The sequence below is a fragment of the Eubalaena glacialis genome, chromosome 17 (assembly GCF_028564815.1).
Source record: "Eubalaena glacialis isolate mEubGla1 chromosome 17, mEubGla1.1.hap2.+ XY, whole genome shotgun sequence".
Taxonomy (NCBI): domain Eukaryota; kingdom Metazoa; phylum Chordata; class Mammalia; order Artiodactyla; family Balaenidae; genus Eubalaena; species Eubalaena glacialis.
In genome coordinates, this window is record NC_083732.1 from 12,416,246 (window position 1) to 12,432,317 (window position 16,072).

The following is a 16,072-nucleotide window of genomic DNA, read 5'->3' on the forward strand; positions in this document are numbered from 1 at the left end:
ACACAAAAAAAGAAAAAAATGTTCTTTTCCTTGTGATGAGAACTTTTAGGATCTACTCTGTTAGCAACTTTCAAATATGCCACAGAGCAGTGTTAACTGTAGTCATCATATTGTATATTACATCCCCAGTATTTATTTGTCTTAGAACTGGAAGTTTGTACCTTTTAACCACATTCATCCAATTCCTTGTCCCCTCACCCTCTGCCTCTGGTAACCACAAATCTGATCTCTTTTTCTATGACTTTGGGTTGTTTTTGTTTTTTTAGATTCATATATAAGTGAGATCATACAGTATTTGTCTTTCTCTATTTGACTTACTTCATTTAGCATAATGCACTCAAAATCCATCCATGTTGTCACAAATAGCAGGATTTCCCTCTTTTTGATGGCTGAACACTAGTCCACTGTATACATACACCACATTTTCTTTATCCACTCATCCATCAATGAACACTTAGGTTGTTTCCACCCCATTTTCTTACTATTCTTTTTAGTATTACAACTATATATATTTATGTTCCTAATCAGTTTATTGTTTGGTTTTACATTTCTGAACTTTAAATCAATGAACTTATACTCAACAATTATCCTTCAACTTTTTTTTCACTCAACATCGTATTTCTGAACTTCATTTGTACTGTGATTGTCTTTCATTCATTTTTCACTGTTGTATAATATTCTTCTATGAGAATATCCCATAAAATTTATTTATCCATTCTACTGCTAGTGGATATTTGGGTATCCAAATCCACTTTTTTGCCATTACAAACAGGGCTATTACAAATACTCTTGTTATGAATGTCTCCTGGTGCACGAGTGCTAGAGTTTTCTAGGTATTGGGTTGGCCAAAAAGTTTGTTCGGTTTTAAGTAAAAATAAAAGACACCTTTTTCATTTTCACCAAGAACTTTATTGAACAACGTATTCATTAACTGAATGAACTTTTTGGCCAACCCAATATATACACAGGAGTGGAATACCTTAGTCAAAAGGTATGCATATCTACAAGTTATTAGATAACACCAAGTTGTTCTACAAAGTTGCTGCACTAATTTCCACTAGCTAATGAGAGTTCCTACTGCTTCACATCCTTGCCATCACTAGACTATAAATGTGTGTCAGTCTGGTGGATGGGAAATGGTATACCATTGTGGTTTTAATTTTTTTCTCCTTGAATCCTTTCATAATCTTACTGGTTGTTTGGGTTTCTCTTTCTTTGAAATGCCTATTCAAGTCTTTTGCAGGTTTTTATTATATCATTTGCTTTTTTCTTACTGACTCTTTTTGGGGCACGGGTATTGACTCTGTTGATCATGTTTGTTTAAAATGAATTTTCCCAGTTTGTGACCTGGTGTTTCACTCTTTATGGTATCTTTTGATAAGCCAAAGTTCTTGATTTTAATGTAGTCAAAATGTCAATCTTTGCCTTTATGCTTAGTGATTTCTGTGTTTTGATTAAGAAATCTTTCCCTATCCCAAGGATAAAAAGGTGTTCTCCTATATGCTCTTCTCAAAGTTTCATAGTTTTGCTATTCATGTTTACGCGTTCAATAACCTGGAATTGATTTCTGCAAGTGGTATGATGTAGGGTTCCAATTTCATTTTTTTCCATATAGAAAACAAATTGTCCAGCACACTGATTTCTAGTCTTGGTTTTGACATACATTAAGTTTTAATAGATATATGGAACAGTTTCTGGGCTTTCTGTTCTGGTCCATTGGTCATTTTGTCTATCTATATGCAACACCAGGCCCATTTATAATAATTCATAACACTGTTCAGGCAACTCTTCCTAGTTTGTTCTTCAGGACACTCTCACATATCCTTGGCCTTTTGCTTTTCTATATAAATTTTAGAATAAGCTTTGTTAAGTCCTGTACCAAAATTTCTTTAAACAAAATATTTGGGATCTTGATTAGAATTGCAGTGACTGTAGATAAATTAGGAAGAATTGACATCTTTAAAGAATGTGAGTCCTCTAATATGTGACATGGTATACCTCTCCATTTATTTAGGTTTTCTTCATTGGCTTTCAATAAAGATATCTCTTTTATATCTTTGGTTGCATTGATGCCTAATACTTTATCCATTTTCATACAATTATAAATAAATTATTATATATTAGTTGTTGACTTGTTTTTTAGTATATAGAAATGTACTTTTTTTTTAACATTGATTTCGAATCCAAGAAACTAGCTAAACTCTCTATTTCTAATTATTTATCTGTAAATTCTTTAGGGTTTCTACATACCTATCTATATCATTTGTGAATAGTGATAGTTTTGATTCTTCCTTCCCTTCCCTTATCATTTTTTTAGCCTTTTCCTTGCCTTTCTGTGTTTGTTGAGACTGCCAGTAAAATGTTGAAGAGAAGATGCTTTCAAGATTGCATAATGACTGTGAAGTTTGCTGTAGGCTTTTGATCAGGTTAAGAAAGTTGTCTTCTATTACTATTTTGTTAGAATACTTTTTTCTTCACCAATTGAGATGGTAGTGATTTTTCTCCTTTAAATTGTTCACGTGAAGAACTATATGAATTGTTTCCCAACGTTAAAACAATCCTGAATTCCTGAGATAAACCCAAAGCAGTCATAATGCATTAAATATTTTATTTTTTTATGAAATGTGTTTGCTAATATTTTGTTTTAGATGTTTGCATCTATGTTAATGAGTGAGACTGGCCTATCATTTTCCCATCTCAAACTTTCCTTATGGGTTCTATATCAAGATTATGCCTCATAAAATAAATTAGGAGTGTTCCCTTTTAACTCTTGAAAAGTCTGTGTATTACTGGATTTATTTCTTTCTACAGGACTGTGTAGACCTTTCTGGGCTAATGTGTTTTTATACAAATTTTAAATTATTGATTCAATACATTTAATGTTTATAGGCCATTTAGGTTTCCTTTCTTCTTTATTAAAACAATTAGTTCTTCAAAATTTCCTCTTGTTACCTTTTACACATCTATAGTATCTGCATTTTTGTCCCATTTTTCATTCCTTATATTGGTTATTTCTGCTTTCCTTTTTTAGCCATTCTCACCAGATATTTGAAAATTTTATTCTTCTCAAATATTGTCAGTTTTATTGATTCTCCTGTATATTCTCTCTACTTAATTTCTATTTTTTATTATTTCTCTTAATTTATTGTTGTTAATTTTCTAACTTAATTTTTATACTTCTTAATTTTCAGTCCTTCTTCTTTTCTGATATTAAGCCATTAAGGCTATAAATTTTTCTGTAAGTACCAGTTTGGCTTTACATACACACACGTACATATATGTTCTTATAATCTAAGTTTAAAATATTTTCTTATTTCCATTATGATTTTTTCTTTAATCTATAAGTTAGGTCTATATGTGTCTTAATTTGTAAACCTGTGGGGTCTTTTCTCATTCTTTATTATTGTTTGTGTCTAACTGAACTGATTATCAGAAAATGTGGACAGCATGAAACAATATTTTGAAATGTCTTGAGGCTTGCTTAGAGCCTAGAACTTAATTGATTTTACATATGTTCCACACTGCTTCAAAACAGTACATTTTGCATTTGTTAGGTTCACTGTTCCATGTATGACTATTAAATAAAGCTAATTTGTTGTATGTATTAGTTTGCTAGGGCTGCTGTAACAAAGTACCACAGACTGGGTGATTTGAAAAACAGAAATTTATTCTCTGGCAATTCTGGAGGTTAGAAACCCAAGATCAAGGTGTCACAGGATTGGTTTCCTTAAGGCCGCTCTTCTTGGCATGTAGATGGTCATTTTCATCTTGTGTCTTCACAAGGCCTTCCCTCTATGTATGACTGTGTCCTAAGTACACAAGTCATACTGGACTAAGGCCCACTCTGAGGACCTCATTTTAACATAATTACCTCTTTAAAGACCTCCTCTCCAAATATGGTCACATTCTGAGGGACTGGGGATTAGAACTTCAACATATGAAGGGGGTGGGGGGGCAGGGACACGATTCAGTTCACAACATTACACTTCTCAAATCCTTTATATCCTTAAAGATTTTTTTGCTTGCTTTATCCGTCAGTTACTGAGAGAAGCATTCAAGTCTTCCACTGTGCTGATGGATTTTTCTATTTCTCTATAAAGTTCTGTCAATTTTTGCTTCCTATATTTTGAGGCTATGTTATTAGCATATATAAGTTTAGAATTTTATGGCTACTTGGTTAATTGAATATTTTATTATTATGTAGTTAGCCTCTAGCTCTAGCAATGCTTTTTGTCTCATACTTTGTTTTTAAAATACAGTTATATTAGCTTTCTTTTCATTAGTGTTTGTGTAGTAAATATGTTTCCATCCTTTTATTCTCAACGTTTTTTTGTCCTTATGTTTTTTGATGTGTCCTTTGTAAACAGCATATTGCTGGGGGGATTTATTCAGTCTGGCCATGTTTTTTCTTTTAAATAGAGTCCATTTGTATTTTTTATAACTAATGATATATGTTTTTTTCTATGAACTTACTCTTTGAGAGAGACAGTATAGCACAGTCTTTAAGAAAACAGATTCTGAGAAATACTACCCAGTTTTTAATACTAGCTCTATTCCTTACTACCTGTGTAATGCAGGCTAGTTACTTAAAACATTCTGTCCCTCAGTTTATCTGTAAAATAGCTATCATAATTACCCTACCTTGTAGTACTATTATTGAGTTAATACACATAAAGCACTGAGAACAGTGCTAGACACATAATAAGTACTATATACATGCTTTCTGTTAATATTTTATTATTATAATTATCACTTTAAGTTGGCATATTTTTTCTGTTTCTATTTTCTTTCCTTTTTTTCTTTCTTCTGTACTGATAGAATTTTTTTTTCACATTCCATTTCTTTCTCTCCTCCAGTTTGGAAATTATATTCTCTGTTCTATTTTTTTAGGGCTGCCTTAAAAATGTATCAAGCATACTTAAGTTACCAAAGTTGAAAGTTAATTCTTATCTTTACCCTCTCCTGAACAATACAAGAACTTTATAACTCTTTAATTCTGATCATCTCCTTTCTGATTTACATACTATTGTCATAATTTTATCTCAATTTTAAGTCTCATAAATTATTATTGCTTCATATAATACATAATTGTTTAGTTTTACTTACAAATCTACTAATCATTTCTATATACAGCACAAATTTTTCCATATGATAACACTTCTTTCTGTCTGAATTATAACTTTTAAATTAGGTCTGCTGGTGGCACAACTTCTGTTTTTACTGTCTGAAAATACCTGTAAATCATGCTTAAAAAAATAAATGTAGCAATAAGAGGGTTTATCAACAAATTTAGGTTGATATCTTCTTATAGTATATTGTAAATATAATTTCATAGTTTTCTGGCTTCCATATCTGCTACTGGAAAGTGAGATTGCTTTAAAAACCGTTATCCTTGGTGTTCTTCAATATCACTAAGATGTTTAAATATGAATTTCTCTTTAATTTATCCTAGTTGGTTCTTGAATCTGTGGATTGGCATCTTTTATCAATTCCAGGAAATTCTCAGCCATTAAATCGTCAAATATTACCTCGACTCTTCTTTTCTTTTCATTTCTTTACGAAAGTCTTATTAAATATAAGTCAGAATATCACTCTATTCTTCATGTCCTTTAGCCTCTTTCCTATTTTATATCTTTGTTTCCCTGTGTCACATTCTGATTAATCTCCTCAAATTTGTCTTCTATTCCATTAATTCTCTCTTTAGCTGTTAAACCCATTCATCAAGTTTTAAAAATTTCAGATGTTTTAATGTCTAAAAGAGATTTTTTATTATTAATTTCAAAATCCATTTGATCAATTGAAAAACAAATCTAATTCTTTCTTATTCTGTGTCTGGTAAGTGCAGGATTTGAAGTCTTTCTGGGTCTGACTGGCTTTCTGTTGTTTCTACTGGCTCTCACTCAGTGTGCATTGTTTCTATGTGTAATGTTCCCCCTCCCCCCATCTCTCTCCCTCTCTCTCTATTTCTCCCTATCTCTCCCATCTCTATGTTTTTTACTATGAGTTTATGTTTCTTGCAATTTGGGGGGGATTCTTTGAGGCCTGGGTTGAAGGTTGGGGCCATTCACTTCTGCTCTGTGCTTTTGCACTGGACCATTTTAAACTAAATTATCAGCCTGAGGTTTCTTAGAACACACAGGTATTGTAAATTTGACCTGTCAAATTGTGTGCTCATTAGCTTGCTAACAGACATTTTTAAGGGAGCTCTTCACTTCCTCATCAAAACTCAAGACTAGCAAATTTCCTTGCAGATTTAAGGGTATGGTGATTTACATAGCACATAACCATTTGGGGTACTAGCTTTATGTGGAGAGCTTCCTATTAGACTCTTTACCTAAGCAAACTCTGCGTTTTGACCTCTCTCCCAACCAGAGCCATATATGCAATTGTCCACTGCACGATTCTAGAGGTATTTTTCATATAGATACACACTGTAGTCTATATGACATGGGTGGCAGCCCTGTCCTCATCCCCACAAAATGGTGAAAACTAAAGCTCAAGTTTATCAGCTTTAGAAATTGCCTCAAAGTGAAATCTGGGCTTAGTGCTTTGGTTTTATAATTCTATAACTAACAGAACTTAAATGAAGAATAAAGACAGTGTATCCTCCCTTTTGAAGTCCCTTAAAAGGTAGGATCCTTAGTATCTTAGGAATTGAATTGATTTGCTAATCATCATTTCAACAAAAATATCTACCACTTGCCCCATTAAATGAAATGTAACATAAGAGGGTGTTTACTGGTTTTCTTTGTTTATTTTTAGATATGGACTTTCCAGTTGTCCTCCAGCCTACAAATGCAAATGAGAAAACACAGCTAATCAGAGAAGGACCTCGAAGTTATTGCACAGACTCTTAATATTGAGCCCAATGAGGGTCCGCAGTACCTCCTCTTGGTTCAGTCATGTCTCCAGGTGGTCTTGATGGGGGAGGGTAGGGGACATGAAATGCTGTGAACTTTTCCACATTTGTATTTTATTTTTAGGTTAAGGAAAGATGATTGCTACATAATTTTCTCAGTATGCAGATTCACTCTTTGAGTAGAACTCCTAATGGAAACACACATTCCATTTTAATGAATAAAGACCTGAAGAGTTGTTTTATGCTCCTTGCATGAGGTAAGACAGTGGCATTGGACAGGCTTATGAGCCTGCCCTTTATGTGAGCCAGACCTCATTCCTTATAGACTAAAGTAGTATTTCAAAACCGAAACCACTTTTCATCTATTTAACTAAATGTAGTATTCATATCTGCCTTTAAATATCATCAGCAAAACATACATGAGAATTTAGGAGGAATTTTTTGTGTGTGTGGAGATTTTTCCTGTCATATTCAATATGGCTACAGAAATATTTCAAAGGCAGGAAGAAATTATTAGGTAAAGACAAATCGCATTATTTTAAAGTATATTTTTGAAAAATTACAAATTGTCACTTACTGAAAACTGACAAATAAAACCAGGAAGGAAGAAGTTTTGTGTGTACTTGTAGATTGGCATAAAAACAAAAACAAAACTTCAGCCTGGTTAAATGTTATAAATGATCCAGAAAATCATTCTGGGCCCAAACCAGCCCCAAACAATGTGTTTGACAATTTTAAGTTAAAATAATTTTTGTCCAACAGGCTTAGATTAGCCAGACTAAGAAAAAGATCCACATGAGGTAAAGGACAGAATTCTAAATTCTACAGCCTAAATTTAAATTTAAAGGCATATCACTCACCCCATTTTCACTGGGATTAATAACACTGACCAGAAAATGTTCTGCTCTGTGCACGTTGAACATTTATGCTCAGAGGTCATCTCTGCATTTACTTGTTTGATCCAAAAATTCATCATGTGGTAGAAACCATATGCTATTTCTAAAAATAGTAAGCAGCAAGTGTTTGTTTTTTTCCAGGTCTTCCTTAGTTCTTTATGTAATATTGCATTTTTCAAGATCTTGTTATGTTTTTATGTAACACTGCATGAAATGCCGTTTCCTTTTTTCTTTGTTTCTTATTCTGCCTCACCACCAAATTACCGTTAATTAAAGTTAAATATACATTGTAAGTGGGAATTGGTGTTACAGCTGATAGTTCTGACATAACTAAAACGCTGCTCTAACTCTTGAGTTACTGGAATTTTTTTTTCAGTCGACATAATTAAGTAGAAAGAGCCCTGGTTTGAAAATTAAGAACCTGGTTCTAATCTAAGTGCTCACAAACTAGCCCTGTGACCAAGTGAGATGAGAATAATATGGCTAATCTCTCTGACTCTGTTTTCATATCTTCTCTGTTCATATTCCTAATTGCTGCAAGACCAGGTGAAATAGTTGAAGTGAAAGGACTCTGAAAAGTCAAGTATTTAACAAGTATAAGATGGTTTTACATGAGTTTGTATATGTTGATACACACAGACAAATGTACTGTGACTTCTTATGTATATAAACTCTCTCATCCAACAAGACCCATGAAAATACCCAATACTAACAGTGCCAGTGACCAGTAAGTGCTCAGAGCTCTACTCAACAATTGAGTGCTACTTTCCATTTGAAGGGAGCAATGAGATAAACAGCCCCATCTGGGGATAATTTGAGCCACTACATTTCCTTCCTGAGGACTCTAAGCAAAACATCAGTCCTGTTTTTGAATAGGAACTTACAAGTCACAAAGCTCATCTTCTCCTTCTCTCCCAGACCTCTTTTTTCTTTCTCACATGGAATTTTTTACTTCCACTCCCAGCTTTCCCAGAGAGCTGGTACAAGAGTGGTTGCGATGAGAATAGGGCAGGAATTAGAATCAGAATCAGATGGTGGAATTCCTGGAGGCATTCTGGCCAATGTTTCCCACATAGGGCTAGTTTCTAGTTACCACGGTTGTGGCAAATGCATGCACATGGATGTCTCTGAGTGAGGGAATGAATTCTACAGAATGCCCCTTAGCTACATAGAAACAAGGATCAACTCTCCAGCTGAGGAGGGGCCACGTAAGCATCTTGTGGAGTTGCCATCTGGAATCACCTGCTATTATTCTGAATCCACAAGCATCTTAGCATAGAAGCATCAAGGAAAAGGACATGCTGACCATGATCCTCAGTAATGGTTGCATGGCTCCGGTTCATGCAGGGTTAAATAAACTGCCACTTCAGTGGCTCACTACCTAATCCTGGTCTCCAGGCTATCAGAGAAGGGGATTTCATATAAGGTTTCATAGGTCAACCATTTATTTTTTTGCTGTCTTACATCAGAACATAAAAATATATATGCATTTTTATTTACCAAAATACACACATTTTATTTCCTTGAGCATAAATGACATTCTATTTCTACATTTCAAATGGTATGTAGACTAAAACACATTTGACATGGCCTGGTCTGGAAATACACTTACCTGGCAATGCACTGGCTGATCTTCTGACCTATAGAAAGGGTTCCAATTAAGGCTACCTGATCTCTGTGACAGGCACAATAATGGTCCCCCCAGATGTGCACATCCTAATTCTCAGGCCTTTCATGGCAAAACAGATTTTATGGATGTGATTATTAACGACCTTAAGATAGGGAGATTATACTGGATTATCCAAGTGGGCCCAATCTAATCACTCTGGTCCTTACAAATGGAGAGCCTTTCCTGACTATGGAGAGAGAGATGTGACTACAGAAGAATGGTAAGAGAGAGATACAATTGAAGATCAGAGAATGACTAGAGGTATGCTTTACAGATGGAAGAGGAAAAGGGCCATGAGCCAAGGTGTGCAGGCAGCCTCCGAGAGCTGGAAAACTCAAGGAAATGGTTTCTCCTCTAGAGCCTCCAGAAGGAAACACAGCCTAGCAACACCTTGATTTCAGCCCACTGACACCCGTGTTAAACTTCTGACCTCCAGAACCGTATGAGTTTAACACTGAATCAGTGCTCCTCACTTGCTTCTTCCTTGTCCTTCTGACTCCTTATTCTATATTTCTCTTTTGTTTCACTCCCTCATCCTGTCTCTTTAATTTTATTTTCTGCTTTGTCCCTTCTCTTCCATTTCTCAACACTCCGTCTCCTTCCCTGTCCCCCTCCTCCCACTTCCACCTTTCTTACACTTGACCTTCATTTCTCTGTTTTAGTCTCCTAATCTCTGCTCACCATTGTCAACTCTCTACTTTCACATTTACTGGAATTTTTAGATAAACTGAACTTTTGGCAATCTACCCCAACTGGTGTGGGGTGGAGAAGGGAGAGACAGGAAATAGTCTGGGTAACAGGATATTAGTAAAGGAATGTCTTCCCCCCTCCAACGTCAAGCACAAATAATCATAACGCTAATAGGCAAAGGGGGAACAAAAGTATTTTTCATTCAGTTCTCTGAGTATACTGACAAATAGAACTAATTTGTAGAGACCACATTATTTGAATGAATGGCAAGGTAATTTATTAGACATTAATTTTGGTTTGTCCTTAGTACTTTAGGAATCTCACTCGAAGGAATGAGTGCTCTCCTGATTTATCTTTAAAAGGTCACTCCCTTGCTGCCCTAGCCTCAGAGGTTAAAAACAAAGGTAGTCAGACACATGGAAAACAACCACCTATGTACGCTTTTGTTTGGGCTGTTGGAAAGGTGAGTGCTGGGAACTCACTGGTGGTCCAGTGGTTAGGACTCCACGCTCTTACGCCCAGGTTCAATCCCTGGTCGAGGAACTAAGACCCCACAAGCCATGCGGCGCGGCCAGAAAAAAAAGAAAGAAAAAAAGATGTGTGCTGAAATTTTAGGAAGAGAAGTACCCCCATCATGAGGGGCCTCTAGACTAAAGACAGGTTGGAGAGTTTTGTGGGGAGTTCCCAGAATAGCCCAGACTTGTGTCCCCACAGGGGAGAGGCTCTGGTGAGATAGCACTTGGATACCTGGGTGACAAAATTAAGTCAGGACTTCGTAGACATTAAGATTCCTGGGCCCACATCTGGCCCCTCCAAGTAACCACACAGGGTTGAACACTGAGACCTCAGGGGCAACCAGGCTGGAGCAAGATGAGGGGCTCAAAACTTACTTAGGGGACAAAGACATAAACCCTTGCAGACCCCTTATCATCTGAAGAAGGGGAATGACTCTCAAAACCCAGCTGAAGTGAAATTTCTTGCTATCCTGTTAAACTGCAGCTCTAAGCCAAAGTTTAATTTAGAACACACCATCAAGAGACTTCCCCCAGATCTTCTCCCAAACGTCATTCTTTGCAGGCTTTCTAGACCCCCTGCCTGGGGCTGTTAGCACGCTCCACCTCACGCTTCCTATTTTCCTTCTCTGCTTTCTCTCCTTATACCTTTTTATCTTTCTCCCACACCACAAGGCCTAAGATTTTTGTCTGTTTTGTGCCCTGAATTCCCATTGCTTAAAAGAGTGCCTGACACATGGTAGACAGTTGGGGAATATTTGTTAAATGAGTAAATTTTTAACCTGTGTCATAGAATAAAGAAATTCCTACCTGCTAGAAATGCAGAAGCTGCTAGGATCCTTAGTTTTTAGGGAGGCTTAGCATATTAATAGCAAAATTAATTAAGTTAATTAATAGAAAAATTAATACATTAGCTTGGCACCCAATCAAACCTCTGACTCAATTTCAGAGTTATCTTTTTTTTTAATTTCAGCAGCCAGCCAGCCCTTACTCCTCACTGATAAGAAGGCAAATGTCCATTTCCAGGCAACAGTCCTTCTCCAAGCAGAGAAAGACCTTTATTCAAGAAACACAAGTCCTCCTCTCCAAAACCCCTCTTCTTCCAGCCTGCAGCCCTCCTAAGCACCTAAGTAACAGTCATCTTCATATTATTCCTGAGCAGTTCTAGACCACAAAGGGCCAGAAATTTAGATTCAGTCACATATAACCAGTTTCTGTAAAACAAAGTCATTTCCAAATTGTAGGTGGCTCAAATTAGCAGTGATTTCCGGAACTACATCTTAGAGTCAGCATTTACATCTGTGTTTTGCACAGTGCTAAAAATGAAGAGACTAATAAATACCTGTTGATTAATTTTCACAACATATACCATTTCTGAGAAAAGTCTTGCTCCAAAAGGGGACTTAAACATGCTCAGTGCCAAAATGTGATACAATTTTCTGGAATTTTCATGCTATTCCAGGGCTGTCCCCAAGAAGCAAAACTAAATTCCCAGAAGCATATCAGTAGTTACAGGACAGCGGTTAATTCTGCTCACAGCTGGGCTGCCAACTGAGATTTCTCATAGCTGAAAATCTGATTATCAGCTTCTCCAATGCCTGAGAACCCCCAGGCACATCCCTGTTCCCAGGGCCAGGAAGAAGGATCTTACCTGGGAGGGTTTTTTCTTCTTACTTCTGAGTAATCTGCTCTGGTACCCAAATATCTCTACTCCTGAGATGTCCAGATTCATCTCCTCTCAAAGTTTCATCCACGACACACTTTTCTGGTGAAGAATAATTGGGGGAAATTTTTTAGTACAGATATTCACTTTGGGAATGAAATTCCAAAATTTTCTTTAATTTTTTTAGAATGATCTATTTGGGCATGTATATACATTAACTATTTACTAAACTGATATTTTCAGAACTATTATAATTGCAAAAAGCAATATTTTAAAGCTAACCTAGATTAGCTTTATAAAAGTAAAAAAATGAAAGCCACCAAGCAATGAAAAGTATTGCCTATATACTGATTAACTTATTAGCATAAAAATTTTCTATAAAATGCCTTCATTTCAAAAGTTTATTGTATTTAGCATGGAACATATTTTTTTAACTCAATATATAGCATACCAGGAAATTTAATTTTCAGCTATCAAAACCTGAAAGATACATGTTATTCTGAATAAGAGGGTAAAGTTTTAATAGATTTTAAAATGATTCACTTCCCTGCTTATCTCCTGGCTTTTCTTAGTTCTCTCTCTTACCTCTTCTCAGCACATCCCATCCCCCAAACTAAAGGATTTGAAAGGAGGTGGAAAGTGTTGGTTTTTAGTATCACAGGTGCATTTGTATTTGAAAAAACATGATTCATTTTTCATAAATTAAAAATCTGTTGAACGAACAATAATAACCAATAGTCACCGTGCTCAGGACCTGACACTGTCCTAAGAGCTTTATATTAGCTCTATATATTTAATATTTACGTATTCACTTAATGCTCACAACAACCTGTGGGACAAGTACTACCAGCATTATTATTCCCCATTTTTCAGACAAACGAAAACAGAAAGGTGAAGTAACGTGGCCATGATCACCCAGTTAGTGAGGGGCAGAGCAGGGTGGTCCTCAAGTCCATGACATTAACAGCTGCACTATATTGCCTCTCCACAATGATCTTATATTTCCAACTACATTTGTCCTTCTTGAAAACAAACCTTCTACACCTCCCTGCCCAGATCCTTCCCAGGGTTCTTTTATTTTCAAAAGAACTGTCACTCCTGTCACTCTTTTTATTATCTACCTTTCTCTTCAACTGCCCTTTGCCGCTCAAGAAGATTCCTCTAGGGAATGGCCCTTACTTAATTCCCAGTGACTTCCTCAAGTAAATCCTCAAAGACTCGAAATCCTCAAATTCCTCAAGAGCAAATTCCTAAAGACTTCCCCTGTGTCCTCCTCCTTCTACCTGCAGCACCTGCTTTCTCGGGAAGCCCGTGTGCCTTTCGTAGGGCTACCTGCCACTTCTCTTGCCTGACCGATAACCGCAATGTTAATCAAGCGAGTGAGAAGTTGGATTATTTTTTTCTTCAGGGTTTCTTTAGTCTGTGTTAATCATACAAATATTCATGTATACAGTCAGGAGAAACCGCCTCATCTTCGTCGCCTCCCAGGCACCAGGAGGCCCCACCACAAACACCCAGCCAGCTTCTTGCTGCACACCACTGCCCAGACGGAGGGGGCAGCTACTGCCGCTCCAGCAGTCACCCCAGGAGACGGAGAAAAGGCGGGGCAGCGTGGGGCGGGCAGTCAGCTTGCAGTTCTGGGCCCCGCCAACGCCACCACCCTCTCCCGCTGGGGCTCCCATTGAATCTGGGGAGGGGTTTATCCTTATGCCCACTTCCCACCTGGGCCACCCTTGGGCCACACCAGCTGTCTTGGTGAGGTTCTCTCCTGGCTGGAAATGCCTTTGATGGACGTTACGTAACAGCCAGTCCCTGCTGGGGGAAGAGAAGGCTGTTTCTTGTAGAAAAATGCCCCCAGTTCAACTGTCCCCATGGCAAAAAGAAGAAAAGCAGGCACGCGTGCACACACGTCCACGCACGCCTCACTCTGTGCACACACACAGGTTCCTCCCAAGCCTGAGCCCCTCTGCCTCCCCCGCTGGCCTCAGGTCCTTAAGGATGCTGCCTGCCTCACCTCGCGGGTGCCAGACACTGGTGGTCCTGCCCAGAGGCAGCCTGCCACTTGGTAGAGTCCAAGAGGAACAGACTACTGGGGCTGAGAGGGTAGCCCCTGCTGGCCCACTAGGCAGTGGAAAAGAGGGGCTCTAAGGACTTGCTCAGAGCCAAACCAGCGAGAAGAGGCAGGATGAATAGCACTAAGAGCCGCCAGGTCCTGGGGGAACCGTGGACTCCTTCCACCCCTATTCCGCAGCTTGCGCTCGCTCTGGCCTCTGCAAGGAGCTCACCCCTCCAAAGATGTGTACAGAAAGGGTTTGTTCTTGGGAGGGAAGCCAACGTGCTTGGGACAATTACCTTGCCAGGTGAGACTGCCTAAAAGCAAGAGGGGGAGCAGGATCCTTCTGGCAGGGCCAGACCCACTGACGGTGACCTATGAAGCCACTGCTGAATAACGGCAGGCAGCCCCTCCTGGGAAAAGGGGAAGGGGCACCTAGTGTGGGGGAGATGAGGAAGCCCGGAGACCAGCGGGTGTAAAGCCTCCCATGATCCTGCAGGGGCAGCTGGAGATGTGATGCTCTGAGGGCTATCCAGTGAGCAGAGCGGCTGGGCACGTGTGGGCTCCAGGGTGGCGGTGTCCCCGGAGGTTGGCAGCAACAGTGGCACCAGTCTGGGCCCAACAGGGCCCTCAGACAAAAAGCCATCGTGAGCCCCTGGCTTGGCGCTGTGGTGGCCTGGGCACCTCTGCTCTGCTGGGAATGGGGTGTTCTGTGAGTGCATAGAAAGCAGGTGCTCCGGTGTGAGCTCTAGTGCGGCCCCGGCCCCAGCGGCACTGCCCTTTCAGCAGGCAGGCTCCACCCCCCCACACCCCCCGGGGCTTCTCCAGTGGACCAATGTTTACGCCCCCTTTTATTTGGGGGGAGGTGGGGAGGCAAAGGCAGGATTTCATACAAGCTTTTCTCTCACCGTCAAGCTTGAAAACAACAACCGTCTCGGAAGAGGATGAAGAGGAACAAACAACACGCGTTTTGGTAACTCAGACACCCAGACAGAGCCAGACAGGCAGGCAGACTCTCAGCCACACCCAGGCTACATGACCCCTTGCGGCCAATCATCGAGCTGGACTCCCTGCTGTCTCACACCCTCGGGGTGGGTGGGGGTGTGGCAACAGGCAGGTGACCCAGCAACGGCACCCTAGATCCATATCCCCGGCTACCAAACGAACCAAGACTCACCAAGACTCGAGGGAAGGTGGGGGTGAGGAGAGAAGGGGGACTTTGCATACTCCTGTATCTTTGGCAGACAGCTGTTCCGGCCTGGTTTGAGCTTCCCGTGGAGATACCCACATCTCAACCTGCTCGGAACCCACAGGATGCCAGTGGGGCCACCTGTCCCAGAGAGCAGCCAGCCAATCAACCTGTGCTCCGGCTGGGCTGTGCCTTGCCCGCCACCTCCCAATAACTAAGCATCCTGCTCAGGGCGGGGGTCCTTTCATTCCCAGCAAAATGTGGTCTCCAAGATCATGCAGTCAGTCAGTGTGGCCCTTCCCCACGGCAAACTCCCCATCTGGGGCTCCATTTTCAGACCTTAGCAGCTCAGCCTCCACTAACAGGCTGCAAAAACACCCCAAAGGACAACTTGAGGGAAACACAGGGAAGCGAGTTGTGTGACTACAGAGAAGCAGGGGACACCTTCACATTTGCCTGCTGCACACTCGCTGGTGAGCTGCACCAACACCCGTGTGTGTGCATGCAGCACACACATATACACAGCACAGAGGCACCATTC

At 39.4% G+C, this 16,072-nt stretch overlaps 1 protein-coding gene across 1 annotated transcript in view; it reads left to right on the forward strand.

Annotated features, from left to right (window-relative positions):
• Nucleotides 1-6,857, forward strand: part of DNAJC5B (DnaJ heat shock protein family (Hsp40) member C5 beta) — a 47,821-nt gene extending 40,964 nt beyond the window's left edge. Inside the window, exon 4 of the mRNA XM_061171986.1 lies at nt 6,763-6,857. Coding sequence (XP_061027969.1) covers nt 6,763-6,857 — 95 coding nt within the window. The remainder of the gene's footprint in view (nt 1-6,762) is intronic.
• Nucleotides 6,858-16,072: the final 9,215 nt, after the last annotated feature.